The 27862-nt window shown below is 43.1% G+C and overlaps 5 protein-coding genes across 9 annotated transcripts in view; 1 reads left to right on the top strand and 4 right to left on the bottom strand.

Annotated features, from left to right (window-relative positions):
* The window catches only part of cabp7b (calcium binding protein 7b), a 48671-nt gene extending 47420 nt beyond the window's left edge, over positions 1 to 1251 (bottom strand). The window contains exons 1-2 of the mRNA XM_058064578.1: positions 1055 to 1251; positions 81 to 810 (exon numbers count right to left, since the gene is read on the bottom strand). The gene's annotated coding sequence lies outside the window, so the exon portion shown is untranslated. The remainder of the gene's footprint in view (positions 1 to 80; positions 811 to 1054) is intronic.
* Positions 212 to 4136, top strand: tescb (tescalcin b). 2 transcript variants are annotated; one of them, XM_058064577.1, is made up of 9 exons: positions 212 to 283; positions 676 to 829; positions 1148 to 1217; positions 1421 to 1501; positions 2350 to 2489; positions 2583 to 2644; positions 2980 to 3087; positions 3153 to 3200; positions 3705 to 4136. In XM_058064577.1, the coding sequence occupies exons 2-9, from the start codon at positions 766 to 768 to the stop codon at positions 3780 to 3782; spliced, it is 651 nt and encodes a 216-aa protein (XP_057920560.1). In that variant the 5' UTR covers positions 212 to 283; positions 676 to 765; the 3' UTR covers positions 3783 to 4136. The 2 variants fall into 2 exon arrangements, with proteins under 2 accessions (XP_057920560.1, XP_057920559.1); XM_058064576.1 differs by lacking the exon at positions 212 to 283 and having other exon boundaries at positions 549 to 829.
* A 1784-nt stretch (positions 4137 to 5920) lies between these two features.
* On the bottom strand, positions 5921 to 6769 carry m17 (IL-6 subfamily cytokine M17). The gene is made up of 3 exons (XM_058064296.1): positions 6714 to 6769; positions 6507 to 6652; positions 5921 to 6420 (listed from the first exon to the last, which is right to left on the bottom strand). Exons 1-3 carry the CDS (start codon positions 6745 to 6747, stop codon positions 5968 to 5970), a joined length of 633 nt encoding a protein of 210 aa, XP_057920279.1. The 5' UTR covers positions 6748 to 6769; the 3' UTR covers positions 5921 to 5967.
* A 3094-nt stretch (positions 6770 to 9863) lies between these two features.
* On the bottom strand, positions 9864 to 20015 carry taok3b (TAO kinase 3b). 2 transcript variants are annotated; one of them, XM_058064588.1, is made up of 8 exons: positions 19285 to 20015; positions 17779 to 18015; positions 17583 to 17711; positions 17303 to 17506; positions 16188 to 16427; positions 15889 to 16101; positions 15599 to 15781; positions 9865 to 14136 (listed from the first exon to the last, which is right to left on the bottom strand). In XM_058064588.1, exons 2-8 carry the CDS (start codon positions 17962 to 17964, stop codon positions 13975 to 13977), a joined length of 1317 nt encoding a protein of 438 aa, XP_057920571.1. In that variant the 5' UTR covers positions 17965 to 18015; positions 19285 to 20015; the 3' UTR covers positions 9865 to 13974. The 2 variants fall into 2 exon arrangements, with proteins under 2 accessions (XP_057920573.1, XP_057920571.1); XM_058064590.1 differs by lacking the exon at positions 19285 to 20015 and having other exon boundaries at positions 9864 to 14136; positions 17779 to 18399.
* Positions 20016 to 20330: 315 nt separating this feature from the next.
* On the bottom strand, positions 20331 to 27629 carry susd2 (sushi domain containing 2). Of its 3 annotated transcripts, XM_058064587.1 has the most exons (17): positions 27191 to 27629; positions 26917 to 27115; positions 25905 to 26056; positions 25213 to 25380; positions 24983 to 25154; positions 24702 to 24903; positions 24258 to 24343; positions 23328 to 23355; positions 23087 to 23150; positions 22893 to 23027; positions 22665 to 22823; positions 22342 to 22590; positions 22085 to 22268; positions 21465 to 21559; positions 21061 to 21240; positions 20870 to 20966; positions 20331 to 20766 (listed from the first exon to the last, which is right to left on the bottom strand). In XM_058064587.1, the coding sequence occupies exons 1-17, from the start codon at positions 27249 to 27251 to the stop codon at positions 20727 to 20729; spliced, it is 2271 nt and encodes a 756-aa protein (XP_057920570.1). In that variant the 5' UTR covers positions 27252 to 27629; the 3' UTR covers positions 20331 to 20726. The 3 variants fall into 3 exon arrangements, with proteins under 3 accessions (XP_057920570.1, XP_057920569.1, XP_057920568.1); XM_058064586.1 differs by having other exon boundaries at positions 23087 to 23355; XM_058064585.1 differs by having other exon boundaries at positions 22665 to 23027; positions 23087 to 23355.
* Between the last annotated feature and the right edge of the window lie 233 nt (positions 27630 to 27862).

Genomic DNA, 27862 nt, shown 5'->3' with positions numbered 1-27862 from the left:
CAGTATTGCTTGTTTATTTCATTACTAATATGCACGAAAACACACACACACAAGTAAAATACGTTTTTTACATACTTCACCTTTTACTTTACTTCTTTCCCCCTTCGTTGTTTTATGGATTGGTTTGCATGTCAAGGCTATTGTTTACGCACAGAGCATTCTTGTTTACTTTACTTCCGCTATATCAGCCAATCAGATTTCTGCTTCCATTCCACACACCTGGAACTAATTAGCTCCTGGGATCATGTCCGGACTTGTCGGATTCATTTTTGCTTGCCTGAAGGTTTGATGATCTAAAAAATATACACATATATAAACTGAGAGAAATAAAATAATAAATGAAACTGAATTTGATTTTTTTTAATGTTAACGAGTAAAACATGCAACAAATGGGAAAGTAGAGTCAATATTAATTTGACGTACTTAAAATGAGCAAGGACATGGAACTAAAAAAAATGACACATGATTTAAGCGTTTTAAAATTAAAATCGATATACTGTAACGATGGAAGGTGCAGCCTTGCTCCGTGACGTCACCGTCCTTGGTTGCGGAAGTGTTTTAATGTGTTTTTTTCTCCCTGCGGGGATGTGAGAGGGCTGTTGTGGTGTGTGTCAAGTGTTCAGATGATTCCCAACGTCTGAGCGTGGCTTCTTTTCCTGCTCCTTTGCTCCATAGTTGACGTAGTATCCCACCATCTTCCTGTCCTGCTCCGGTGGACCAGTGGACCGTCCCGGGAAGGACTTTTTTTTTTTTTTTTTTTTAAACATGGGTGCTTGGCAGTCTTCTTCTGGTCCTCTAGAATACAGACAACTGGCGGAGAAGACGGGCTGTGAGTGTACTTAAACACTAAAACGTGATTAATTTAAGTGTACTTAATGATGGAAAGCAGAACTATGATGGAGGGCTGTGTATTTTTGCTGCTACGTTTAAGGAAGCTATGTTAATTCAGGACCTTACCTGTTTATTGTAGAGGCCGAGCTATGTATGGTATTGGAGCTAACGATGTTTTAGTGATGAATAATTCATATTGCAAGTTAAAGGCGGTGTAACTTACCTGGTGGTGTTGCAGTAAATAAAACATTAGACACACTAGCCCGGATAATTCCACCTGTGTTTTATATGAATACATTTGACATGTTCTTTGCAGTCTCCTGTGAGCAGATTGGAGTTCTGCACAAAAGATTCAAGCAGTTGAGCCACAACGAAGACACCCTGAGGTATTATTGGGTTTTTATTCAGCCCCCCCTGCTTGATTTGATAGGATTTCCTGTTGTTATTTTATGCAAATCCTGCACATTGGCAGGAGAAACCTGCCTGACGGGCTTCAGGTGTCGGCGTGCCTTTGTGACGATCCAGCAGCAGCAGTAGGAAGGTCTAATGGGAAATAAACGTGCTCTCATTGTTGTTTTTCATTCCCCAGGAGGGAGCACTTCAACGCCATCCCGGATCTAGCGTGGAATCCCATCCGTACACAGATTATCGAGGCCTTCTTCGACAGGAGGTGCCAAGCATGACAAAGGATGAAGCTATCTGTTAGAGCAGGGGTCTCAAACTCAATTTACCTGGGGGCCACTGGAGCTAGGGTCTGGGTGAGACTGGGCCGCATCAGGTTTTCAAAAAAACAACAAAAACGCATTTATTAAAAACAGAAAAATGCTTTGGTTCCGATTTTCTACAAGAAAAGCTCTGATAAAACATTCCACTGTTCTCAAATATCTTAATTTTTATTTTTATACACAAAATAAGATGAAAAATAAATAAACAAATCAAGAATAAAGAAAATCAATCAATCAGTAATAAATAAATATGATAATAATAATAATAAAAACTTAAGAAACCACATATAGTTGGTGGGTAGACAATTTTTTTTTTCAGATTAAAATTAACAAAGCATTATTAGAGCCCTGTAGACATGACAAAACACGACTATAGTCACATTTATACTCTTTTTATTTACAACATATTGCCCAACTGTAGGGTCTTGAGACACATGCTAACTCGCAAACTAGAGAGCTAGCGACCTAAACGGTAGCCTTCAAGTTATTTCCTTTAAACCTAAATAGCCAAAAACTTACCACTTCCACACGGATAGGGAGGATAACTATTAACAGTTATTTAACCTTTAACATGAACATTAATCAAACGTAATAATTTTTTCTGGGTACATGATATCATACAGCATCCATATCAAACTTGCGCGGGCCGCACTAACATTAAACTTTCATATCAAGGCGGGGGCCTCAAACTAGTGTCCTGCGGGCCACATTTGGCCCGCGGGCCGCGTGTTTGAGACCCCTGTGTTAGAGTGACTGGCTTCATAGGATTTATGATGTCCTCCTCTACCTGCAGGAACTTCGTGCCACCCGGGGAGGGCTCGGTGGAGGAGATCCGCCTGGAGGAGTTTGTGGTCATCATGTCCCATTTCAAGCCACCTTCGCTCAGCATGACGGATGAGGAGCGGGACAGCGTCAGGAGGGAGAAACTGAGATGTGCGCCTAGCAACCTGTCAACCAATCACGACGCTCTATTTGTATTTGTTGCCTTGCAGCTATATTTTAATGTCTGCTGTGTTTTGTCTGCAGTTTTATTCAACATGCACGACACGGATAACGATGGGACAATAACGCTGGAGGAATACAGACATGTGAGGGTTGACATTTTGAAACTGTTTTTTTTTTTTTTTTTTAAACAGGAAATTATAGAATTATCAATAATCTGTTGCATGGTCTAACTTTCCAGGCAGTTTTTAATGTAATGTAATGTGAAGGAAAACAAAGTAAGAAGCCAAAAATTTACCACTTCCACACAGAATGGAAGACTAGTTAATGGAATTCTTGCCTGGTATGTTGTTGTTGGATTAAATGTCACAAGAAAAGCTAAATAAAATGTATGACTACTTTGATACTCGCTGACCCAAGCACTAACGTGATAGGTTGATAGGTTGATGGCGTCATTTTTTTCGTATTTTTGCTGGACTAGGTGGTGGAGGAGCTTCTATCACGCAGCGGGGCTATCGGCAAGGAAACGGCTAAAAGCATTGCCGATGCCGCCATGTTGGAGGTGGCCGGTATATCGATGGGTCACATGGTACGTTTACTAATTGATGGCGCTACATGTTTAGCTGGCGTTAACTGTCCCTTGTGGCCTCGCAGGAACCTGACGAGTTCTATGAGGGCATCACGTTTGAGCACTTTCTCAAGGTGGGTCGTTGGATTTCACCAACATGGATTCTCAGATTGTCTCACTTTTACACCAAGTACCACAAATATTTTTAGTATTTTTTATAATCATTGTTTATACGTTTTTTTTGTTGTTGTTTTTTTAACCTAACCGCTCACTCCCAGGATGTATTTGTACATTTTTATGGGATTTTTTTTTGTGTGCACAAATGCACCAAGAAGTAATGATGATGCAACTCCACAATAGAAGCGATCATGTTCTGGCCACAAGGTGGCAGAATTGCATTTTATATTAGCTTGGCATATATCCCTCCTATAGGAATACATGCTCTGCAGCAACCGGGAAGTGAAAAGGCATCTCGTTGTAGGAGGTTATGCATTGAAGGGTGAAAATTGTAAATAGTCAACAAATTTGCATTAAAGTGATTATTTTTATTGCGTCACAGTTTGACAATAAGTGTTTGACCCTACTTAGCTCATGCATTTGGATGGGAAGGTGTCTCTAAACGTTTTTGTTTTTTGCAGCTTTTGAACGGCTTCGAGATTGAGGCCAAGATGAACGTCCGTTTTTTGAACATGGACACTACAACTCTCTGCAAGTGACATCCGTGCAATATTACAAATAAGAAGGAAAATACATCCTCTTTCGCCACATGTATGCATTGAGCAATACTGCTTTTGAGTAACTATGCAAGTGACACAATGTGCATATTCTGATATGATACTATTTGTATACTCTTGGTGCAAACACATAACATGCTGGCTGTTCAAGCAATAATCAGAGATGCATGTTTGACTCTACATGATAATAATTTCAAAAAGTATAAATTATTTATCAGGGGTGACATGGTTGTCTTGGAGGAAACTCAATTGTATTTTTGATAACTACTAATCATGAATTGTTTTGTTATCATTCTATCATTCTATTTCATCGGATGCAATAAACTCATGCAGTTATTATTTTTTCCAACATAAAGTCTTAAAATGTTTAGTTTTGTTTATTTATCAAATGTAGTACTTTGTTTTTATAGTTATTTTTGTGGTTTAATGGATCTCAACCATATATTTAACTCTTAATTTAATCTCAGTCTGGATAAAGTGCTGTTTGCTGCTCTCTACCGGACTATACTTGAACTGCATGTAATAATGAACCGACTGCACTTCAATGAAGACATTCTTTAAATGTTATAAATGTTCAGTCATTTTCCAGGAGGTCACTTAAAAGAATGGAGTCTTTTCCTTGACCTTTAACCCGTATTGCTAATGTTTCTGCTGTTCTCCTCCCGTCTTTCCAGCTAAGTCGACATACACGTGTCATCAAGTTTGAAGCCACATTCCAGTGAAAAAACTTTTTGGGGGAGGTTAAGTGAGAGCAAACATACCGCATGAAACTGACTTTTGTCCTCTTTGTTTGTGCTTTAAATAAAAGGAGAGGAGTTATTAAAGGGAACTGGATTCATGAGTCCTACTTCCACTTTCCAGACAGCTTGTCAGCCAAAGGGGCCCGTTTACACCCTGGACCGGTGGCCAGCCAATCACAGGGCACATATAGACAAACAACCATTCACACTCACATTCATACCTATGGACAATTTGGAGTCGTTAATTAACCTAGCATGTTTTTGGAATGTGGGAGGAAACCGGAGTACCCAGAGAAAACCCACGCATGCACGGGGAGATCATGCAAACTCCACACTGAGATGGCAGAGAGTGGAATCGAACTTGGGTTTCCACTCTGTGAGGCCTGTATCATAACAGTAAAATAACCAACAGTAAAATATGGTGGTGGTAGTGTGATGGTCAGGGGCTGTTTTGCTGCTTCAGACTTGTTGTGATAAATGGAAACAAGAATCCTGTTGCCTACCAACAAATCCTGAAGGAGAAAATCCAACTGTTGACCTGATCTGGTGACCTCAAGCTGAAACCAACTTGGGTTCTGCAGCAGGACAAGGATCCACAACACACCAGCAAGTCCACTTCTGATTGGCTGAAGAACAGAAGAAAGACTTTAGAGTGGGTCCTGACCTGAATCCTATTGACTGTGGCATGACTAATATTATTATAATATTACTAATATTGACTTTAATGTGTCAATTATGTTAATATTTGTTTTGGAGCACATGAAATAGATCCAAGCAACATGACTAATGAACAATCCTAGCTGTCCTACATGTACTAAGACAAAAAAACACTACACCTAAATAAAAGCAAAATAAAGTCAAACTACTCACCAAGGTGTTTCCTGGGTGATCCTGCCACCTAGTGGCCATCCATGGGTATTGCTGTTATGTCATACCAGCATGACTCAGCACGACACTACAATCGTTTCGTGTACCTAATGACGTGACCGGTGATGCGTTAGCAGCCAGTCTGCCAAACTCAAAGCACCCCCCCCCATCCCCAAGCCAGACGCAGCGTGGCCGTGTGACCGACTAGACATAACGTGAAGCCGTGCATCACCGTATGGCGGCTGGCGTCACACAGTCAGCGTCTCGGCTGCTTCCTGATTTTCTTTTTAAGCCTTTGTGATGCGTCGGGGAACACATGACAGCCAAAAAAAAAACCCCAACTTTTATGTTCTTATTTTGGTTTATTGGTATTTCTGTGCTGCCGGGCATGTACATTATTGATGCAATAAGTACTTTTCAACCCCCCCCCCCCCCCCCCCCAACACAATTTGGAATACATTTAAGGTGCTTTTGGTTGCTGAGAAATACATAAGAAAATAAATATTAAATATCATAAATAAGCTGAGGCACCGTCTTGTACTCACAGTTCCTCTTAAGTCTCACAGTAAATTCCTTCTCCCTCTGCACACTCGGCCTTTGATGGTCCTCAATTCCCTGCTGACATTCAGTAAGAACTCCTTGTAGGTCTTCAACACTACACATCCGTAAACCTTCTGCTGGAAGATGTTCTGCGGCGGGGGCAAGGAGGTCGGAGCCCCCGCCGACCAATCCTGGAGGTTTGGGAAGATGTTTTTGTAGAAGGCTTGCATGAGCGCCTGCAGGTTCCTGCTGTTTGTGCCCACGATTCCCAGCTGGACAAGAAGCAAACTACGGGGATCCTGAAGGTCTGTCTGCTGCTCGTAGACCCGTTTCAGGTGAGAGGAGAAGGCCTGTAGGTGCTGGAGGATGCTTTGCATCTTCTCTGAGGGCTCCAAGCCGGAGATGTTGGGCTCAGGAACATCAGGGATGGACACCTTGCAGAAGAGGTGGGACATGTCTCCTTGGGAGGCTTTCTGTAAGGAGGAAAAGCGACAATAACGTCACAAAAGAGTTGACTATGTTCGTACAAGATTCCAAAAGAGAGTCCAAACATACTCACGTATGTTTTGATGAGCTCCACAGATTCCTTCTGGATGAGTCTGGTCAGCTTCAGGGTCTGCTGCAGAGAACTTCCACACTGCTGGTTCCTGCTGCTTGCTGAATTTGAGGATTGGACCACCAGGAGCAGCAGGAGAGCGAACAATTCTGAGCAGAAAGGAGATGGTCAGCAATAATGTTTGTGTTGAAAGCATCATCACCAACTTACTTGTTGCTGGGTTCTTCAGACGTGTCCAAAGCATGCTACTCCTCACATGTCCACTCATTCTCCTCCAAATGCACAGACTTGTCATAATCACACTCCTTTAACTTTTTTTTTTAAAGAGGCCAAACCGCACACATTGGTCATCGGAGGAAATGACGTGCACTTTGTGAGGCAACCTAAATTTCCCAGAATTTCCTCCTTTGTTTTGATGTGACATTTTTCTTCTTCTTCTTCTTTTGTTTGTAGCTTTATTTAAATGCTGCGGGCAATGCCCGTACATGCCCGCTGCGGTCACCAGACATGTTCAGGCGTTGGTCTGGCTGTCACCGCATGGGGCATCATGTTGTCTTATCACTTTTATGCATTTAGCATGGAAGCACAGTTACAGTATACGTACATACGTACGTACGTACATACGTACATACGTACATACATACGTACATACATACATACGTGCATACATACGTACGTACATACATACGTACGTACATACATACGTACATACGTACATACGTACGTACATACATACATACGTGCATACAAACGTACGTACATACGTACGTACATCCATACGTACATACATACGTACATACGTACATACATACATACATACATAAATACATACAAACGTACGTACATACATACATACGTACGTACATGCGTGCATACATACATGCATACATACATACGTACATACATGAATACATACATATATACATACGTACATACATACATACGTACATACATACATACATACATACTTATGTACGTATGTTGGACATAGAGAACATAGTGGCATTTTGACATGACTTGAGAAACTTAAAACACTTTTAACCTTTGACTTTCATGACTGAAATATGATTTTACCCCCACTTAGAGGACTAATTTGGGTGTGGGGGGGGGGGCATTTTCATCACGACTATTCAAAACACAAGAGAAAAGTTTACAATAGTCAAAGATCCTCAAATAGGCAGGAGGAGCGCTGTACTGGTTTTAAGGACTTAATACAAAAATGCCAGTCAAAGATCATCTATATTACAGAAGGGGTCAACTTCTAAACGGGAGACAAAGATCCTCAATATAGCAGAAGCCCTCTACTGGTTTTAAGGATATACTACTAAAACTGCTAGTCAAAGATCCTCTATATGACAGGAGCGCTCTGTTGCTTTCAGAGGCCTACAAAATATATGCTGGTCAAAGATCCTTTATATGACAAGAGCGCTCTGTTGTTAATGCTAGTCAAAGATCCTCTATAAGTGTGCTCTATTGCTTTTAGGGGACTACTAAAAAAATGCTTGTCAAAGTTCCTTTATATGAAAAGAGTGCTCTGTTGTTCTTAATGCTAGTCAAAGATTCTCTATATGACAGGAGCGCTCTGTTGCTTTCAGGGGCTTACTAAAAATATGCTGGTCAAAGATCCTTTAAATAACAAGAGAGCGCTATTGTTTTTAATGCTAGTCAAAGATCCGCTATATAGCAGGAGCGCTCTGTTGCTTTCAGGGGCCTATTTAAAAAAAAAGAAATTGTCAAAGATCCTTTATATGACAAGAACACCATGTTGTTGTTAATGCTAATCAAAGATCCTTAATAAGACTGGAGCGCTCTATTGCTTTTAAGGGCCTACTAAAAAAATGCTAGTCAAAGATCCTTTAAATGACAAGAGTGCTCTGTTGTTGTTAATGCAAATCAAAGATCCTCTATAAGACAGGAGCGCTCTATTGCTTTTAAGGGCCTAACGTAATACTAAATGGCGTACCTTATAGCACCATGTGGCGACTGCTTTCACCAACAGGAGTAACTGTTGAGTCGGCCATATTGTGCTGAGTAGCCCGAACAAGCAATGCATGTGTAGCCTTGATGGCGTGTGAATGCACTATAGTAGCCTGAGTAGCACTGAGCAGCCTGGACAGACATGTCCATTTTCTGTTCTATGGTAATCATCACATTTGTCTTGCACTGAATGAAAGCTAGCTAAAGTCAACTGTACACAAGCACAAACATGAAGAGCAACTAAGAATCTGTTCCTCATATCGCTGCTGTTTTTTTTTTTTGGTTTTTTTGACTGTTGATGTTAGCATTTTGCACAGGAAGCTGGCACCGGAAATGTCTCAATTTGTCCCAAGTGCGTACAGGGCCGTGTCCACTAAGTGTGCAATAAGTCAGTGGGCACAGTCATGCTGATGTCATGCTATAGCGGGGATGATTTCATTGTGACTTATCAATGGCTCACACCATCCAATGAGGAACCAACGTGGGACTACGTTACGTTGATGCACCGTTCTCTTCGGCCTCCTCATGGTGGGCATTGAGAATGACGAATGGAAAACCAACGCTTTGCATCATGGAGGTGATGAGGTCAAAGTGACTTCTGTTTTTTTTTGTTTTTTTTTTAAGGGAAAACTCAAAGCATCGCAGTTTTGTCAGCACTGTGATACAAGGTTGTGGGATTTTTGTCCACTAGTCCACCGATTGTCTAAAATTTTGTTTACTATATTTTGAGCTGAACATTTTAAATGACATTTTTAACCCAGCATCATTGAATTAAATGGGCATTTATAGGGTTAAAATACTATACCAACTTATTAGAAGTCAAGTTGATTGAGATATTTGAGCAAAAAAACGACTACTATTTTTTTTACTATGTTTTTTTGTGGTGGGATAGGCTCCAGCACCACCGCGACCCTTGTGAGGAAAAGCGGCTGAAAATGAATGAATGAATGAATGAATGAATGAATGTTTTTTGGGGGAAAAACAAAACACAAATCATTCCCTACGGAGTAACACAACCAAAGTTATGAGACAAAAAATTATTTCCAGATCCCAGAAGGGTAATTGTAATTGATTAATTGTAATTAATTAAATATAGAAATTATTTTATTTTTATTATTGATTTTTTTATATTTTTTGATAGTATGACCTATAAAATAATAATAGGTTTTGTGTAAACTATGTCAACTGAATGTAGTCATTTCAGGTGGACCTAATACTGTGGCCATGACAGAATGATGTATATATTTTTATTTTATCTCATATATTTAATTTTATTAAATTTACATGTAATTTTAATTTTTTTTTTTTTTTTACTTTTATAATAGATTTTTTTAATTGGACTTTATTATAATGAAATCTTAGCTCAGTTTTAATGACGTTTTAATAAATGTTATTTTACTGATCCCTTGAGCTTCTGCATGTGTACCTAATGTTGCGTCCAGTGAGTTTTCCATGCATGAATAATCTACAGGTCATTGAGGAGACGCCAGACTGCAATAGGAGCAACCGGCATTACAGGGAAATTGAACCACAAAAGAGTGAAAAGTGCAGCATCACAAAGACAATATGCTTCTGTTTTCAACATAAAGTCTTTTTTATTTTGTGTTTGAGCCGCACAGGAAATGGTGAAGAAGAGGGTTGTTTTAGGAAAGTCCCCTTTAGATTCTAACTAAATACATTTCTCTATAAACTCACATCATCCCGCACTATTGGTAAAGTTCAGAACTCTTTTGTGTAGCACTCAAGCAAGCCTTTTTATTGTTATTATTATTTGTGTTCAATTTCAAGACACTGAAGGCGCCCCATAGCACTTTTGTCAGAACCGTTGACGGTCCACAAGGCTTGAATCAAACGTGAGCACACACACATACACACACAAAAAAAAGGCCTTACTGCATACGAGGAACATTAGCATCATTAGCATCAGAAAGCTTGTGGAAAATGTACAAGGCTTTAAAAATTCCACTTGGGAGTGAGTTTCTATTGCCTTCGGAAATTACAGTCAAACATTATTATTGTTATTATTCTTCCACCCTGCAAGAAAAACACCCAGAATTTGTGGCTTTGAAATAAAAACAAAGCAAATTTCAAGTTGAAATCACCACATTTCAAAACAAATATCAGCTTTTAAAAAGTCGATTTTAGAGGCTTTTGACTGCGTGGGGATGTTGGATATTTGTCACGGAGCAATATTGTTTCTTAAAAAAACAAACAAACAACGCATTCTCCCCGTAAGCAAAAACAACAACAAGGCTAAAAGTGGTGTTAAGTAAGAAATGAAGCACCAAACTATTATTCTTCCATTTGGTCAAAAATGGAAATTGTGCAACCTGTTCAATGAACATAATGGCAAAAAATTGTCAATCCGACCATTCGGCGCTAAGGACTCAAATACGGACACGATTTTTGTCTTTTTTTATGTGACTGCTGGGGTTGCAAAAGAGTTGGAAACATTCCTTGGAAATTCACGGGAATATATAACCGTCTATGAGTATTCTCCTAATAAACAAGCAGCTCATTATGTTAGCACATCATGTGACCTCTCCCAGCCAATGAGTGAAGCTGCGTTACTTCATTCATTCATTCATTTTCTACTGCTTTTCCTCACAAGATTTGCGGAGGGTGCTGGAGCCTATCCCAGCTGTCTTCGGGCGAGAGGCGGGGTAAACCCTGGACTGGTCGCCAGCCAATCACAGGGCACATATAGACAAACAACCATTCACACTCACATTCATACCTATGGACAATTTGGAGTCTCCAATTAACCTAGCATGTTTTTGGAATGTGGGAGGAAACCGGAGTACCCGGAGAAAACCCACGCATGCACGGGGAGAACATGCAAACTCCACACAGAGGTGGCCGAGAGTGGAATTGAACCCTGGTCTCCTAGCTGTGAGGTCTGCGTGTTAACCACTAGATCACCGTGCCGCCCCCTGCGTTACTTTTCTGACAAAAATAACACATGATGGCGATGTTAATAGACACTGACTTGAAATTTCTCACCCACTTTCAATTCACAAGCAGGTCTTAGTAACTGGTAAAACATTCTGACTAGCGTAGAATAAATAACTCATGTGGGTCTTAATTCCCATGTATTCCCATTGGAAGTATCCCAACTTGTATTATTTATAATATTTGTAAAATTTGTAAAACTTCCCGGACTCCAGTCTGCTGTGCTGATACAATCTGACAGTCTTGCTCTTTCAGACAGCAGGACGTTACGCTATCATCTGTTTCACTATTCTATCTTTAAAAAAAAAAAACAACAACAACAATGCCGAGTTGTTTTTGAAGCTGGGTCACGGTTAAATGGACTGGTGTCGGCATGTTGTCGCCATATGGTCAAGTATACAAATATTCATATCAAAAGTTAAACAGCACAATTCTCACCATTTGTCATGTACAAGAACGCTGATTACATGGTTCACAAGTTGAAAACCGGGAGGTAAACCCTGGGGGGGGGGGGGGGGGGGGTGTTAGGGTGAGGGAGGAGGAGGAGGGGATCAAAACATATGCAACTGAAAAGCTGCTTAAGAAAGGCATTCGTGAACGTATATATAATATTTGTATATACTGTATATTAGGGATGTAACGGCATGGTACAATGCAGCCCAGCCTAGCCAATCAGGAGTCAAGGCTAGCCATTAAAGGGGACCTATTATGATCATTTTTCACACTTTGTATTGCGCCAGGGACTCCTATAGAGCAGCCACATCAATAACTTTCTAGATCTTCCAGATTCTGCACCTCTTTCTGCAGTGTTTACATGGACTTCCTCCGTCAAACCCAAATAGTCTGTTTAATTTACTCCACGCCTGGCCTTCCTAAAAGCGCTCCTGAGGACTTTCGGATATGTAGATCTGTGTATGTGGAAAAAAAACTTGCTTTCAAATGTGCACACCTCATTATCTGAAATACGGGAATACTACATTGGAATATTTATTGGTCAGAAAAGTGGACAAAGAATAATAGGTCCCTGTTTGGGAGCACAGGGCCTTCCGGCTGAAATACGGAAACAACCATCGTTGAGCAGAGACGGGGAATGGGAATGCACTTTGGCCAATAAGGAACTTTCATTTCCTTAAAGTCAAATAATTCAGATTTTCACTTCCTGAAATTGTTAATTTTATTTGATTTATATTAAAATTGGAATTCATTCATTCATTTTCTACTGCTTTTCCTCACGAGGGTTGCGGGGGTGCTGGAGCCTATCCCAGCTGTCTTCAGGCGAGAGGCGGGGTACACCCTGGACTGGTGGCCAGCCAATCACAGGGCACATATAGACAAACAACCATTCACACTCACATTCATTCCTACGGACAATTTGGAGTTGCCAATTAACCTAGCATGTTTTTGGAATTGAATGAATGAATGTATTTATTGGAGAATGAGCTGCTTTTACTGTTTTGTCAATTAAAAACATTAAAACTGTTTTATGTTTAGCATTTAATGAACCTGAACTATGATGATGGCGTACCGTTACACCCCTAAGATACAGCGGTGTGAAAAAGTGTTTTTCATCTTCCTGATGACTTTTTTTTTTTCCACGTTTGTCACACTTAAGTGTTTCCAACCATGCTACTAAGAATATTAGCTTTAGGTAGCGATCACTTTTCCACAGAAGGCCATGTATGTAAGTTGGGAGTTTTTTGTCACTAACAATATGTGCGTGATGATCTGAAACATTTCAGTCTGACAAACGTGCTTAAAAAAAAAAAAAAAAAAAAGAAATCAGGACACTTTTCCCACACCAATGTATATATAAGTATATACATTAAACATGGCGCTTGTGTTTTTTTGTAAGGTAACCAAAAAGAAAGCTATGACCACTTTATTTACAAACAGCTAAGATCTCTGACAGATTCATGCGTCACTTCACAACCTGAATGTGTCCTTAATAAAGTGCATGCAATAAGAAGCGAGTGGAGATGTCGGCCAATCAATCATTGTGATGGACTTTAGTCCTGCAGTGATATTCACATTCTGATGGTTAAATGCACGGTAAAGGAAAAGAAAGGAGAGAAAGAAGGGTGGGGGAGGGTTCAGGGGTAGCTTAGTAATAATAATAATAATAATAATAATAAAAACACCACGGTGGGGGTGGTAGGGGGGCGGGCGGGGTTAGTCCGCAGCTCACATTCCACATTGTCCCTCCATGTCACACACACATTACTATGAACATGATGGGTTTCTATTTAAACATATCAAAGTGCCCATTTTACCAAAATGTTTTCCTGAAGTATTCAATTCATACCAAAAAGGAGTGACGGGGATGAGGTGGGGTGGGGCGGGGCGGGGGGGGGGGGGGGGGGGGGTTGACGGAATATTCTCTATAATCCATCCTCGCCGGTTGATTCTTGTGTCGTCACAAAAGAAGTGTCTCATTGCACGCCTGCGTCCCGAGACATCTGAGAGAAAAGAAGCGCATAAAGTTATCCGAGCAAACAACAACAACACTGGTGGTGAAAAAAGGGCGCCGCCATGTTGTCCGGTTTCATCTGTTGTCGTCTTTGGGGAAGTCCAGAGATCCCAGGCTTCCGAATCCCAGGCTTCTGCTCTCGCTGTCGAACGTTAGCATCTCCCGCTCCTGACGCTCCAACAAGTGTTTGATTCTTTCTGAACGGTCCTTCTGGAGCGCAGCCAGTTCCTCTTCAATCTGTCAATGACGGCAAAAAAACACATTCATTCATTAATTTTCTACCGCTTTTTCCTCACGAGGGTCACGGGGGTGCTGGAGCCTATCCCAGCTGTCTTTGCGCGAGAGGCGGGGTACACCCTGGACTGGTGGCCAGCCAATCACAGGGCACATATAGACAAACAACCATTCACACTCACATTCATACCTATGGGCATGCTAATTAACCTAGCATGTTTTTGGAATGTGGGAGGAAACCGGAGTACCCGGAGAAAACCCATGCATGCACGAGGAGAACATGCAAACGGCACGCAGAAATGGCAGAGGGTGGAATTGAACTTGGCTGTCCTAGCTGTGTGGCCTGCGCGCTAACCACTCGTCCGCCGTGGCAGACTGCTACCATGACTGTCTATATAAAAAAACAAACAAAAAAAACACAACAGAATGCCTCCTTTCATTTAACCACCAAGTCGACACACATTGACAACAGCTGTGGCTGTAGGCAACCTCCTAATGTAGTAGCAAACCCTGGGGACTATGTTGACCGGAGAAAACCCACACATGCACGGGGAGGACATGCAAACACCATGCAGAAATGGCAGCATGTGGAATTGAACTTGGGTGTCCTAGCTGTGTGGCCTGCGCGCTAACCACTTGTCCGACGTGGCAGACTGCTAGCATGAATGTTATATAAAAAAACAAACAAAAAAAACACAACAGAATGCCTCCTTTCATTTAACCACCAAGTCGACACACATTGACAACAGCTGTGGCTGTAGGCAACCTCCTAATGTAGTAGCAAACCCTGGGGACTATGTTGAGTGGAGAAAACCCACACATGCATGGGGAGGACATGCAAACGCCATGCAGAAATGGCAGAAGGTGGAATTGAACTTGGGTGTCCTAGCTGTGTGGCCTGCGCGCTAACCACTCGTCCGAGTGACTGCTACCATGAATATATATAAAAAAATAAACAAAAAAAAAACACAACAGAATGCCTCCTTTCATTTAGCCACCAAGTCGAAACACATTGACAACAGCTGTGGCTGTAGGCAACCTCCTGATGTAGTAGCAAACCCTGGGGACTATGTTGACCTGAGAAAACCCGGAGAAAACCCATGCATGCACGGGGAGAACATGCAAACTCCACACAGAGATGGCCAAGGGTGGAATTGAACCCTGGTCTCCTAGCTGTGAGGTCTGCGCGCTAACCACTAGACCACCGTGCCGCGCAAAAGCCGTGCTGTGTAGTGCAATATAACTGGAGAGCTACAATTTTTAAAGTTTTCCTTTCCACTTTCTCATGCAATCCGAGTCATTATTATTTCATTCACTACCAAAGACGTTTTTTTGCTCTCAAAGATGTACATCTTTTACGGTTTTTTGGCACCAAGAGGTGATGACTAACACCACCATAAAAGAGATCATGTTTGGTGATCATTATTTCTCTTTCCTGAGGTCTGCTACCAAATACGGCTCCTACCTTCTGCTCAAGGTGGGCCCTGCGTATGGAGACCTTCTGTTCGAGTTTCTGCTGCTCTCGCTCATGTTGGGTCTCCATCTGTGACTTGGTCTTCATCTGGTAGGCGTCCAACAGCTCCATCTCCTGCTTCAGCTGCTGCTTCAGAGCTTGACACTCCGTTTCCTGCTCAGCGTCCAATCTCATCTGGACACCGAAGTACAAGCAAGGATGATGATACATCATCATGATGCTCCTGTACACGGAGACGTAGCGAAGCAAGCTTAAAAAAAAAAAAAAAAGATTCCTCCTACCGCTTGTGATGCCATCATCTCATTGATGCTCTGCTCGTACTGCTCAGCCAGCACCGCCAGCTTGCGGGTCTGCTCCTCCTTCAGCCCCTTCAGGATGCCCTTATGATCACCTTTGGGTGAAACCTCCAGCTGATGGTTACGAAGAGCTTTGTACTGCTTGTTCTGCACCTTGCACGTGTCCTGGAACTGTTTCTTGATCTGCATCTCCAACGTCTGCAGAGATTCCAAGGAGAAACCAATCAGTAGAAGTATAGTTACCTCCAAACCAAGTATCAGTAGACACTGGTATCCATGGTCACCTTCATGTTCCTGGGCTGCTGACGCTGTTCCAGTGTGTGTTTTCGCTGTAGTTCCTGCTGCCGCCGGTTGTTGTACTCCTCCTGGTTCTCCAGCTCCGTTTGGTGCTGCAGGCGCATGAGTTCCACGCGCAGTTTTTGCAGCATGTGCAGCTGCCTGTGCTCAAGATCCTGGGTGCCCTCGTCCTGCCGGATCATCAGGGCATGCTCCATCTCCTTCTGGGTCCTCTTCTTGTTCAGCTCCTTTTCATGAACCATAAAGTGACACAATTGTTCATGTGTGGAAGTACATGTCGTGTGTCATATCATGATTTATTAATGGTAGCTGAATCCGAGGAATCCGAGGAATCCGAGGAAGAAGACCCACAATGTTAGACTTCCAACACCACTGATATTTACCCATATCAATTTATTAATATGATTCTTTTGAGGTTCATTTGACCATTTTTGGAAATGGAGGGGTATAGTGACAAAAAAGGCCTACATGCCCACACCAAAAGTATTAAAACCAACATTTTCATGGATGAGGAAGCCTAAGAAGGTAACCAAGACATGTTAACATAAGAGTATATATATATATATATTTATTTTTATTTTTTTTTAAATATTTTGAGGGGGCGTCACGGTGGTCTAGTGGTTAGCGCGCAGACCTCACAGCTAGGAGACCAGGGTTCAATTCCACCCTCTGCCATCTCTGCGTGGAGTTTGCATGTTCTCCCCGTGCATGCGTGGGTTTTCTCCGGGTACTCCGGTTTCCTCCCACATTCCAAAAACATGCTAGGTTAATTGGCCACTCCAAATTGTCCATAGGTATGAATGTGAGTGTGAATGGTTGTTTGTGTCTATGTGTGCCCTGTGATTGGCTGGCGACCAGTCCAGGGTGTACCCCGCCTCACGCCCGAAGACAGCTGGGATAGGCTCCAGCACCCCCTGCGACCCTTGTGAGGAAAAGCGATAGTGAATGAATGAATGAATGAATATATTATGAGGAGCTTTGACAGCGTGTCTGTCATCTTTTTTTGGTCCAAATGGTCCAAAAATGTTGAGGGTACCATCCCACTGACAAGCGACTACTACCCAGTTGTGAGTAACATGGATGTACAGGAAGTAGTACGTACCTCTCGCAGTTGCTCCTGTTCAAATTCATGCTTCCTGACCAGACTGCGGCGTTTGAGCGACCGGCAGCTGCGCTCGTAGACAAGCCTCTGCTGGGCCAGCAGGTGAGCTTCCTCCTCAGCCTGAGAGCGCTGTATTGTTTCTTTGTGCCTGGACAGACGCTCGTGCTTCTCCTCCTTGGGTGTGCAAGGGTCCTCGCTCATCTCCTACATCATGGAACAAAGACAACAAATTGGGTTAATATTCAGCTGATGTGGATAGCGGTCGGTGTCCATGTTTTACTTCTTTGATCTTGTCCTTGCAGAGTCTGTACTCCTTCTTCTGGTTGTCCAAAAAAGACGTCAGCTCTTTCTTTTGCTGAGCAACAATCTGTTGCTGGATCCTCCTCTCCTCGGCGGCAACCGATTTCATCTGTGAGAACGACATCACATCATCACCAACCGAAGTTCACTTCCATCTTCGTCCCTCCTGTATCCACCTCCTTGTCCGTTTGTGTAGCGTGCCGTTTGGCCAGCCTCTCCAGCTCAATGTAAGTGTTGTTGGCCTGCGTCTCCAGTTCCTTCTGCAGCCGAAGCCTGTGCTCATCCATCTCGGCCTTCAGCCTGTTCTCCAGGGCGATCAGCTGCTTCTGGTGCTGCCGCCGCATGCGCTTATACCCAGACATCTGCTCCCGCAGCTCAAAGTTCTGCTCATGCTCCTGGATCTACCTGATGACCTGGAACACAACACCGGGGGGGAACAGGAGCTGAAACAAACGCAGCCTTGTCCGAGGTTAGCCAACATGTCACATCATAGGTTTCTTGTTAGAAGCGAGTACATCACATTTCAGCGAATATTTTTACTATATATGTTACAGTACACGTTGGAATTCATGTTTCTACTCTGGCAACCACAGCTCCCTAGTGCCAGGAGCACTCATGCAGCCCCAGACCAAAATGTAACCTCCACCCTGCTTGACTTAAAATAAGATACCATTGTTTTGCTACTCCGGCGGTCGAGTGATTAGCGTGCAGACCTCACAGCGAGGAGTCCAGGGTTCAATTCCACCCTCGGCCATCTCTGTGTGGAGTTTGCATGTTCTCCCCGTGCATGTGTGGGTTTTCTCCGGGTACTCCGGTTTCCTCCCACATTCCAAAAACATGCTAGGTTAATTGGCTCCAAATTGTCCATAGGTATGAATGTGAGTGTGAATGGTTGTTTGTCTATATGTGCCCTGTGATTGGCTGGCGATCAGTCCAGGGTGTACCCCGCCTTTTGCCCGAAGACAGCTGGGATAGGCTCCAGCACCCCCTGTGACCCTCGTGAGGAAAAGCGGTAGAAAATGAATGAATGAATGAATGACTGAATGAATGGTTTGCTACTCACTATTCAGACCGTGTGTTGCCAGTAGAGCTGTACAGTTCTATACAAGCCGTGCACTGACTACTCATTTGTACACAGTATGTCCCTTGGGAAGAAATTTAATGTGAGGGGTGTGCTCACATTTCACGCAAACAATACAAAAAAGTAAAAACGAGGTGGAAGATGACATTACATTTAAGTGAGAATCTGGATAAAGGTGCAGTTCATTTTACATCACTATGGTCACCGCAACAGGAAGTAGCATTCTTACTAACAAACAGACGCATGAAAGCGCAGTCCTAATCAACATTTTTGGTAACATTTTGGCCTGAGGGGTAGAGGGACGGGGGACGGGGGGTCTATAAGGTGATCAAGGTGTTATATTTAAACATAGGTGATGAACGCAATGGAAGGAAGCTGACAATGGGGGGAAAATGACATCCATTAACAGGATCTGGTTGCCATGACTACGGATGGATGTAGTCATGGCATGGCGCGCTTGTGTGTGTGCGCGCGTCCCCCCCACCACCACCACCCTCGCTTCCTCACCCCCTGCTGCCAGCACACACACACACAACACACACCTACGTTACACATTTTTGTCATTCTTGGATACAGTCGATAGAGGTGCGTGTGCGCGTACCAAAGATGCTGATATGACGTTGACGGTGTGTTCGCGGGTCTTGCAGCAGTGTCGCCACCGGCTGTGGTGAGAAGTAGGCCGCAGCTCTGGCCCGCTGGAGTGCTCGTACACGGCCTCATCCCTCACGCAAGCATGCTCCTGCAGGGGGGAGGAAAAGGAGCAAACCGCGGTGGGGCCCGGTGCTTCTCAGGCCCTCTCGTATGGCCGCCGCCGCCGCTGCCGCCGCGAGTACCCGATGTCCCTGAATGCAGCACACCTCAAGCCTCACACGCATCCTTCCTCAGCTTCAGCAAGGAGTCCTTTTTCAGCCGAGAAAAGGGCATCGCCACACAAATGCAAAACAAAAAAAAAGGTGGCGTCTTGGTAGCGTCCCCCCAAAAAGAAACAAAAACAAAAAGAGAGGAGGAGGTGCGAGGGGGGGTGCCAATTACGCAATGCCTACCATTGATAATCGGAGAAAGATGTGATGTAATTTACTGCCACTCTTGTGCTCCGCGAGACGCTGAAGAGGAGCAACCCTCCTTTCCCCTTGTGACGATCCACCGTGGCATGTTGAGGAGGATGGTAATGGGATAAGGCACGTCCGAACATGCTTCTTCTACGTCTGCTTCCAAATGTGCCCCCCGATGGTGCGTTTGTGTGCCACTCGGATGTGTGTCCTACATTTAGAGCGCACTTGGTCATGGTAGGTGGTTCTCTTGCCTCCTATTCATCTCTTCTTTTTGTGCCTGTCCCTCTTCTACACTCCCCCTTCCTTTAAAGAGACACTACAATACTACAACCTCCTGCTCTACCGCCACCTCCGACTCACTATTCAAAATGTTTTACACTCACTATAGTATGCACTCAACTCCACGCAAGTCCACGGTGTCCTTCAAAGCCTTATGTGTCTCTGTCCATGGTGCTAATGACAACCTATGCTGCCCTGCATGCTTCTAGATAGGTCGCTGTTTCACGTTGAATAAAAGACTAAATAGTGCAAGAACCCACACGGCTTTGGTGAGAATCTGGATAAAGGTGCAAGTGTGATAATTCATTTGTTCGTGTTGGACTATCAAACATCAATGGATCTGTCCACAAGCGTGTGTTTATTGTCCTGCCTGAAGCAGGAATAAGTCAGAAACAAACTCAGCTGAGCAACACAACATTCAAGTATTGTTATCTGATAAACAATGAGTTACTACAATCATAAAGTAATTACACAATCACTTAACGTGATGATTTTAATGAACTTTCATCCGTGTTTAAGGACCGGACTTCACCAAACAACACAATGTAGCACATCCACTGTACGTACAAATCTGTTGAAACTATATAAAGATGTGCAGTAAATAGTAGATAATAATTAATTGTAGTTTAAGAGAAAAATAGTCAGATTTTTTTTTACTGTAATATGAGTTTTAGGAAATATTGTACATAATAGCATGTAAACCAAATCCTGGTTAGAGGGCAGTATTTATAAATGTCTCTTTTGATTGTCCCCTGAAAATAGACATATACCAGACATGCAAACAACAACAAAAAAAAACAAATAAACACATCAGAAGACAAAATGGTGATCCTTATCCATAATATAATACTTTACCTTTTCCGTCTTCGGGAGTGGAGAATAAGCGTTGTTATTATTATAATTAGTGTGACAGCACCGATTACTGAACCAGCGACAATGCCGGCAATATTACCTATAGAAAAAAACCACAACAGGATGTCAGGATGGATGCCATGCCAAAAGAAAAAGCCCATGTTTGAATCATTCACTCATTCTGGAAAGCATACTTGAAAGCACGCAGCTTGTGTCCCCTCCAGACCAGTGCCCGTCCGCCTCGCAGGTGCGCTCGACGGACCCTTCCAGCGTGAAGCCATCATTGCAAGACAGTCGCACTTTTGCCCCTTCCAAGTAGGTAGTACCTTCCTTTTTGCCATTAGGTGGCGGTGCAAGCCAGCCACAAGAAATCACTGCACACATTAATACGTATATAGAACAAAATATATAGGGGCAAAAAATGACTAATCTCCTCTACTGCTTTTCTTCCTGACACTCACACATACCAGTGACCTTAATCTAAGACATGTGACTAATGAAATATGATGAACGAGGGTCCTGTATAAGAGGTATTGTCTTATATTCTATACTGTACGTATATGTAATATGATAAATAGAACCTTCTCATGGCTCTCACCTGACTTTAAGTCCTCCACGAGAGAAATGTGACTCTGAAAAGATATTTTGGTGGCATTTCCCAGTTTGGGATCACGACCAACAAGAATGTCATACCTTCAAAAAAAAAAAGACCATGGGTTAAATAAAACTGTTGTATCTCACTGTGTGAAAAAGAAGTTGAGTTAGAATACAAGTTTGTCTCTATTTGGTCTTGCTGCATGGCTGTAAAGTGTATTTTCTTTGTCCTAGTTGATTTGCATATTGGTCATATTATTGGTGCATTATTTAAAAAAAAACAAACAAAAAAACCCTAAACTGTATTATGGAAAGCAGGAAGTGAACAAATGTAACAGTTACTAATTATAAAAGTACCAGATGGAGGGGTAGGATTTAATAAGCTTTGCTTCTTCCTACTCCTTTTGGACATGTGGAACTGGGAACTGATTATGTGATGCATTCAATTGTAATCTGATGCATGTTCAAATGAAATAAAACCATTATCATTACCATATTTTCAGCCTAGCTTTCATGGCTTTTTGAAGTGAACCAAACGGTGTAGCGTACCAAAATGAGTAGACAAGTACCTATAATAAAGCTAATTACAGCTGGCGCAATTAAGAAACGTCTTTGTCCTCCTACCTGCAGAACTGCGAACCGTTCCCAGAGCAAATGCCAAACGTAATGTTGTAGAGTGGATCTTCCGGGTTCTCGTGGATGGAAAACTCTGGAATAAAGTTGCGGTCGTGCCTTGGGGAATGGTAATAAGTGTCCAAAAGGTATTTGGAGTCATACGTAAACAGGGCAGAGGTGTTGGATACCGCCCCTGAAAAACAAAGCCACAATTGACTACTATGTAGATGCATGCTATGAAATTATACAGTACTGGAACGTCTTACAGCTGGCCCCGAAGTTGAACACCTCCTCTGGGTTACTGTAGTTTGCCACCAGCTGACCATTGCTGAGAATAAGATCGTCCATGGCGTTGTCGTTCATGTTTCCCAACAATCCCTCTGTAGAGTTTTGGAATTCTTCCGGCAGGAGGACGGTAGCAGTTAGGGTTTCCTCTCTGAGCCGCATCTCCACGCCGGCGCCGCTGGGGAACATAACCGTCACATTTGTAGCCACCGGAGAAAACACAAACACACCTGGAAGATATATTTGGAGAAAATATAGCACTTTAATTGTTTAAAAATGCGAATGTTTCATGTGGAAGTCTCACCATTGAGGTCCATCCAGCTCTGCTCAGTAAATACAAGACCTTTTTGATTTTGCAGCACTTGAAGGCGGCTGTGACCAGGTAGAAGTCGCACCTCGATGATGTCAGAGGACGCCTCTCTCATGGCGACGGATGTCAGTTTTGTCGCGTTAATTGCCGTTCCTGTGAACGAGGCTGTAAAATCAATATGATGCTCCTGGCAAACAAACGTTTGCGGCATGCTCAGCTCACCGTTGACCGGCTCGGTTCTTCCTTGGATTGTCAGTCCTTTCCCAGCTGACGTCAACAAACTGTACTCGCCTTTGCCGTTGAAGGAGTAGCTGAGCCCATCGAAAGTTATAAAGTGTGGGTCTCCAAACACCACAGCTGATGATAGACATTGATGTTTAGTGTTGATCTAAATAAGAATAAAATCAAATAAATACCTGAGCTGGGAGGTTGGTAGCGTCTACAGTCACTGGATGGCCTGTGTTTAAAGTAATAGTGGCAGTTGTCGGACCACAGGCAACAGTAGTAGAAACTGAGGACGTCGTAAACCCAGTGGGACTGTCCGGGGACCCGTGGGGGTTTCCTGTAAGGAGGCGAGCCCCAATCGTGGGCTCGGTCTGGGGTGCTGCCACCGATTGAGTCTGCCGTCAGGACCTGAGCGCCGCTGCTGTCATAGCAACACTGCTGCCCCGCCGCATACTTGGGGCTGGTGAAGATGAGGGCCAGACAATACGAATTTCATCACCAAAATGTACACTGAATCCCAAAGTGTCAGAAAATGCTAACAAAAGGATGCGAGAAATAACAAATAACAAATGTGTGAGAGTCTTCAATTAATTCGGGGTTTTTTTCTCTTGAGATTTGCAGTGACTTAATCATAATATGACATAGACTTCCTTTATTGTCATTGCACAATAACACAGCAGTGAAATTGCCAACGAAATGTCATTGCCTGACTCCCGTATAATAATAAATAATAATAATGTGGAAAATAAATAGATTGTATCAAATATGAACAACAATGTACAGCATAAACAGTAAATTGTACAAATAATTAAAATAATTTAGAATAAATAATAATAATTTAGGGCAGCACGGCGGACAAGTGGTTAGCGCGCAGACCTCACAGCTCGGAGACCAGGGTTCAATTCCACCCTCGGCCATCTCTGTGTGGAGTTTGCATGTTCTCCCCGTGCATGCGTGGGTTTTCTCCGGGTACTCCGGTTTCCTCCCACATTCCAAAAACATGCTAGGTTAATCGGCGACTCCAAATTGTCCATAGGTATGAATGTGAGTGTGAATGGTTGTTTGTCTATATGTGCCCTGTGATTGGCTGGCCACCAGTCCAGGGTGTACCCCGCCTCTCGCCCGAAGACAGCTGGGATAGGCTCCAGCACCCCCCGCGACCCTCGTGAGGAAAAGCGGTAGAAAATGAATGAATGAATGAATGAATAATAATTTAAAGTTTTGCGTGTGCGTGTGGGCAGGTAGAGGGGCTTATTTGGCATTGAGCATCTCACAATCATAAACTCATGCTGACCCCTGGTGGTGTGGAGTGTGTACTATGACCCGTACGCTTGTAGTATTGGATGTTATTACTAGGCTCACCTGGCTTGTATGGCTCTCACACAGTGAACGCTACCAGGGTGGTAAGTACACACACTTCCTTTCTCCATATCGCAGCCGTAATCAGTCTGATAAAGGACATAAAGAAATAAGCCTGAGTGAGACCTCTCCTCGTACCAGACAAGAATTAAAAGGCTATGACATTATGCCATAAACTCATAAAGTGGTAACATTAAACTTGAAGGACATTTAATATGTCTACCTCTACCATCCTAGCTTTCATTTGCTTGCTTGACTATTGAGAGAAGTGGAACTCGATCAGTAAACTTTAACGTTTCATGACACCGGCCGGCCCCGAGCTAGTTAGATTTTGGCAAAATGCTTCCAATACACTAACGTGGGACCTCTAAGAACTTTAATTTGGACTGGTCAATGATTTTGATGAACAGAAGGTCAATTAAATCAGTGTATCATGACAGCACTTACATGGAACCTCCCTGTGTCGGCTCGGGCTTGAGCCAGCGTGCAGGGGCAGTCAATGATCTCGCTGAGAAAGTTGGGCAGCTCGTTTTCTAGCTGGTCCCACGCCACGCATTTTTCCAGGGCCCAAGCCTGCGAGTCCTTTCTGAACTTCTCCTCCAGGTGCCAGGCCAGGGCGTGGTCCTCTGTCCATGCAGCTTCCACATTCCTGGAGTAGAAAGGAAAAAGGAAATGTAGCAAAAAAACTATGTAAATATGTACGTATGATATGACGTTCATGTGCATACCACATGCCATCATGGTGGCCGCTTGAGCTGACACGGACTGCACCGAGCTCCCAGCTTGAGAAGTAAGGAGATGGTTGTGGCACAAAGCTAAAGGCGCCGTTGTTGGGTTGATCTTTTGCAAGGGAGTACAGATACTTCCATTCTGCCAGCCACTGCTCCGAATAGGGTGCTCCTGCAAGGAGGCGTTTAGTATTCCCCCACCCCTCTCTCAATGATTGCGGCAGACTCACCCGTCTCTCTATAACCCCACAGCTCAATGTTGACTCTGTCTGCTTTGACCAGTGAAGTGTTCCACGTCATCTCCAGGGAGCCTCCGACATGAGGTGTGCCATAGTACTGCCATTTTGTTGAGTTGACCAAAATGGCTTTGAATTTCGAGTCTAACTTGCCTGTATGTACTGTTGGAACACATTGGAACAACATGTCAAACTCCACACCACTACGGGTCACACTTCTTGATATGTTCAAATACGTTCCTTTTCAACATTCATTCATTTTCTACCGCTTTTCCTCACGAGGGTCGCAGGGGTGCTGGAGCCTATCCCAGCTGTCTTCGGGTGAGAGGCGGGGTACACCCTGGACTGGTGGCCAGCCAATCACAGGGCACATATAGACAAACAACTATTCACACTCACATTCATACCTATGGACAATTTGGAGTGGCCAATTAACCTAGCATGTTTTTGGAATGTGGGAGGAAACTGGAGTACCCGGAGAAAACCCACGCATGCACGTGGAGAACATACAAACTCCACACAGAGATGGCCGAGGGTGGAATTGAACCCTGGTCTCCTAGCTGTGAGGTCTGCGTGCTAACCACTAGACCACCGTGCAGCCCGGGTCACACTTCTTGATATGTTAAAATTCAATCCTTTTCAACATAACTAGAATAATAATAATAGTAATAATAATAAAATCATACCTGACAGCCAGGCTCCAGCTCGACTAAACGTTGTACCGTTATTGGAGGAGATGTGCAAGGTAACCCATCCAGTCTGATACAGCAGGGGGGCGATGCAGTGACCCCGACCGCTTTCATCCACATAGCCCACAGTGTCGGTGTCACTATTGAACCTGCCCATAAATGACAATTAACAGGAAAAACAGTTTTGTTGCTACAGTGGAGCCTCCAAGTTGTTCTAATGACAATACCATCGTTTACATACATTTAAGTGTATTGTGATTTAGGTCACATTTTAACATTTATAACTGTCTAAAAAAAAGTAATATTACATAAAACTCAGTCTCACAAAAGCGTCATAATCTGTCAAAATGTGCATGTTTTCTGAAGCATTTTGACCGTAAACCATACAGTACACCACAAATATCATTCATATGTCCTCATTTTTTCACATAACAGTAGGAAGAGCAACACTTCATGCTTAGAGGATGAAGCACAATCACAGTTCTAGGGTTATCATCATTTGTCATCACAGGCATATTCTTTACAAACATGTAGAGCAGGGGTGTCAAAATACAAATAATTAATACTAATAATTAATACTAAGACCAAACTGTTTCAGTATGTCACCCTCGTTGGAAAGCACCCCTGCATTAGAGGTTCCACTGTAATGGTAATGGTTTTATTTCATTTGAACATGCATCAGATTACAATTGAATGCATCCCATAATCAGTTCACAGTTCCACATGTCCAAAAGGAGTAGGAAGAAGCAAAGCTTATTAAATCCTACCCCTCCATCTGGTACTTTTACAATCAGTAACTGTTACATTTGTTCACTTCCTGCTTTCCATAATACAATTTGAGGTTTTTTTTTTAATAATGTACCTGATATGAGGTGATATGACCATACAATGGCATAATGTGTACCATAGTAAGTGTCAATATAGTGATATATATAGCACATCATGACTGGTTCAAGACTCTTCTTCTGTAGTTTTTTTGGATTTGTGCACATAAGACAAAAAGCCATACCTGCATACAATGTGTGAATCGTTGTTAAAAGTTGCATCAAGCACAAGAAAATCCACGCCACCCAAAATAGAGCCAGAGTGCGGAAAGGTTTCCACGCAGAATTCCTTATAGTCAGTGCAGCAGCTCTCCAGAGACATGCACGTCGGGTGGCAGGAACATGAGTTGGACATTTGCCCACATTTGCCCTCACAAGACTGCCCTGGAGAAGAGAAATACAGCAATATTTAGTGTTTTGTTTTCATATATTACTATTATTATTATTTCAGGTACTTACCAAATGTCCCGCTGATACGTGAAAGCAGAAGAACGAGCGTTAACGCTGTTGCTTTTTCCATCTTTTGTTCCTAGGTTCCAGCTATATGCTGATTCAACTCAACATCATCATAAACCTTGGCCGCTGATTGCAGGCGTCTCCAAAACTTGGCCAATCATCAACCCGAGGTCATCATGATAAAACACTCCGCTGTGTTTACAAGCAGGGCTCAAGGAGGTCAGAATATTCCAGACGTTGATACGGTGCATTAATGTGCATCGTCTCCGGTTTTGCTTCTCGACTTTTGACCACTCCTCCTGAACCTTAAAGATGAGAAAGTCATGACAAAAATCCCTACTCAGGTTTTTTTTAATGATCACAGGAGCACCTTTGACTCTTTGTTATTTGTGGGGGGGTTTTCCACATTGGAGATCTTTCACGTTCCAATGGTTATTTTAAGATAGCGAGGCAGCATACGGCCACGAGGGGGCAGTGCTACACCTCAGTTGCTAATACTACATTCCCCTATCAAGAACGTCTAAATAGCTACTGTAGTACATTCATTCATTCATTCATTCATTCATTCATTCATTTTCTACCGCTTTTTCCTCACGAGGGTCGCGGGGGTGCTGGAGCCTATCCCAGCTGTCTTTGGGCGAGAGGCGGGGTACACCCTGGACTGGTCGCCAGCCA

Source organism: Doryrhamphus excisus, chromosome 2, assembly GCF_030265055.1.
Source record: "Doryrhamphus excisus isolate RoL2022-K1 chromosome 2, RoL_Dexc_1.0, whole genome shotgun sequence".
Taxonomy (NCBI): domain Eukaryota; kingdom Metazoa; phylum Chordata; class Actinopteri; order Syngnathiformes; family Syngnathidae; genus Doryrhamphus; species Doryrhamphus excisus.
Note: the sequence above shows the minus strand (reverse complement) of the source record. Positions and strands in the feature narration are given on the sequence as shown.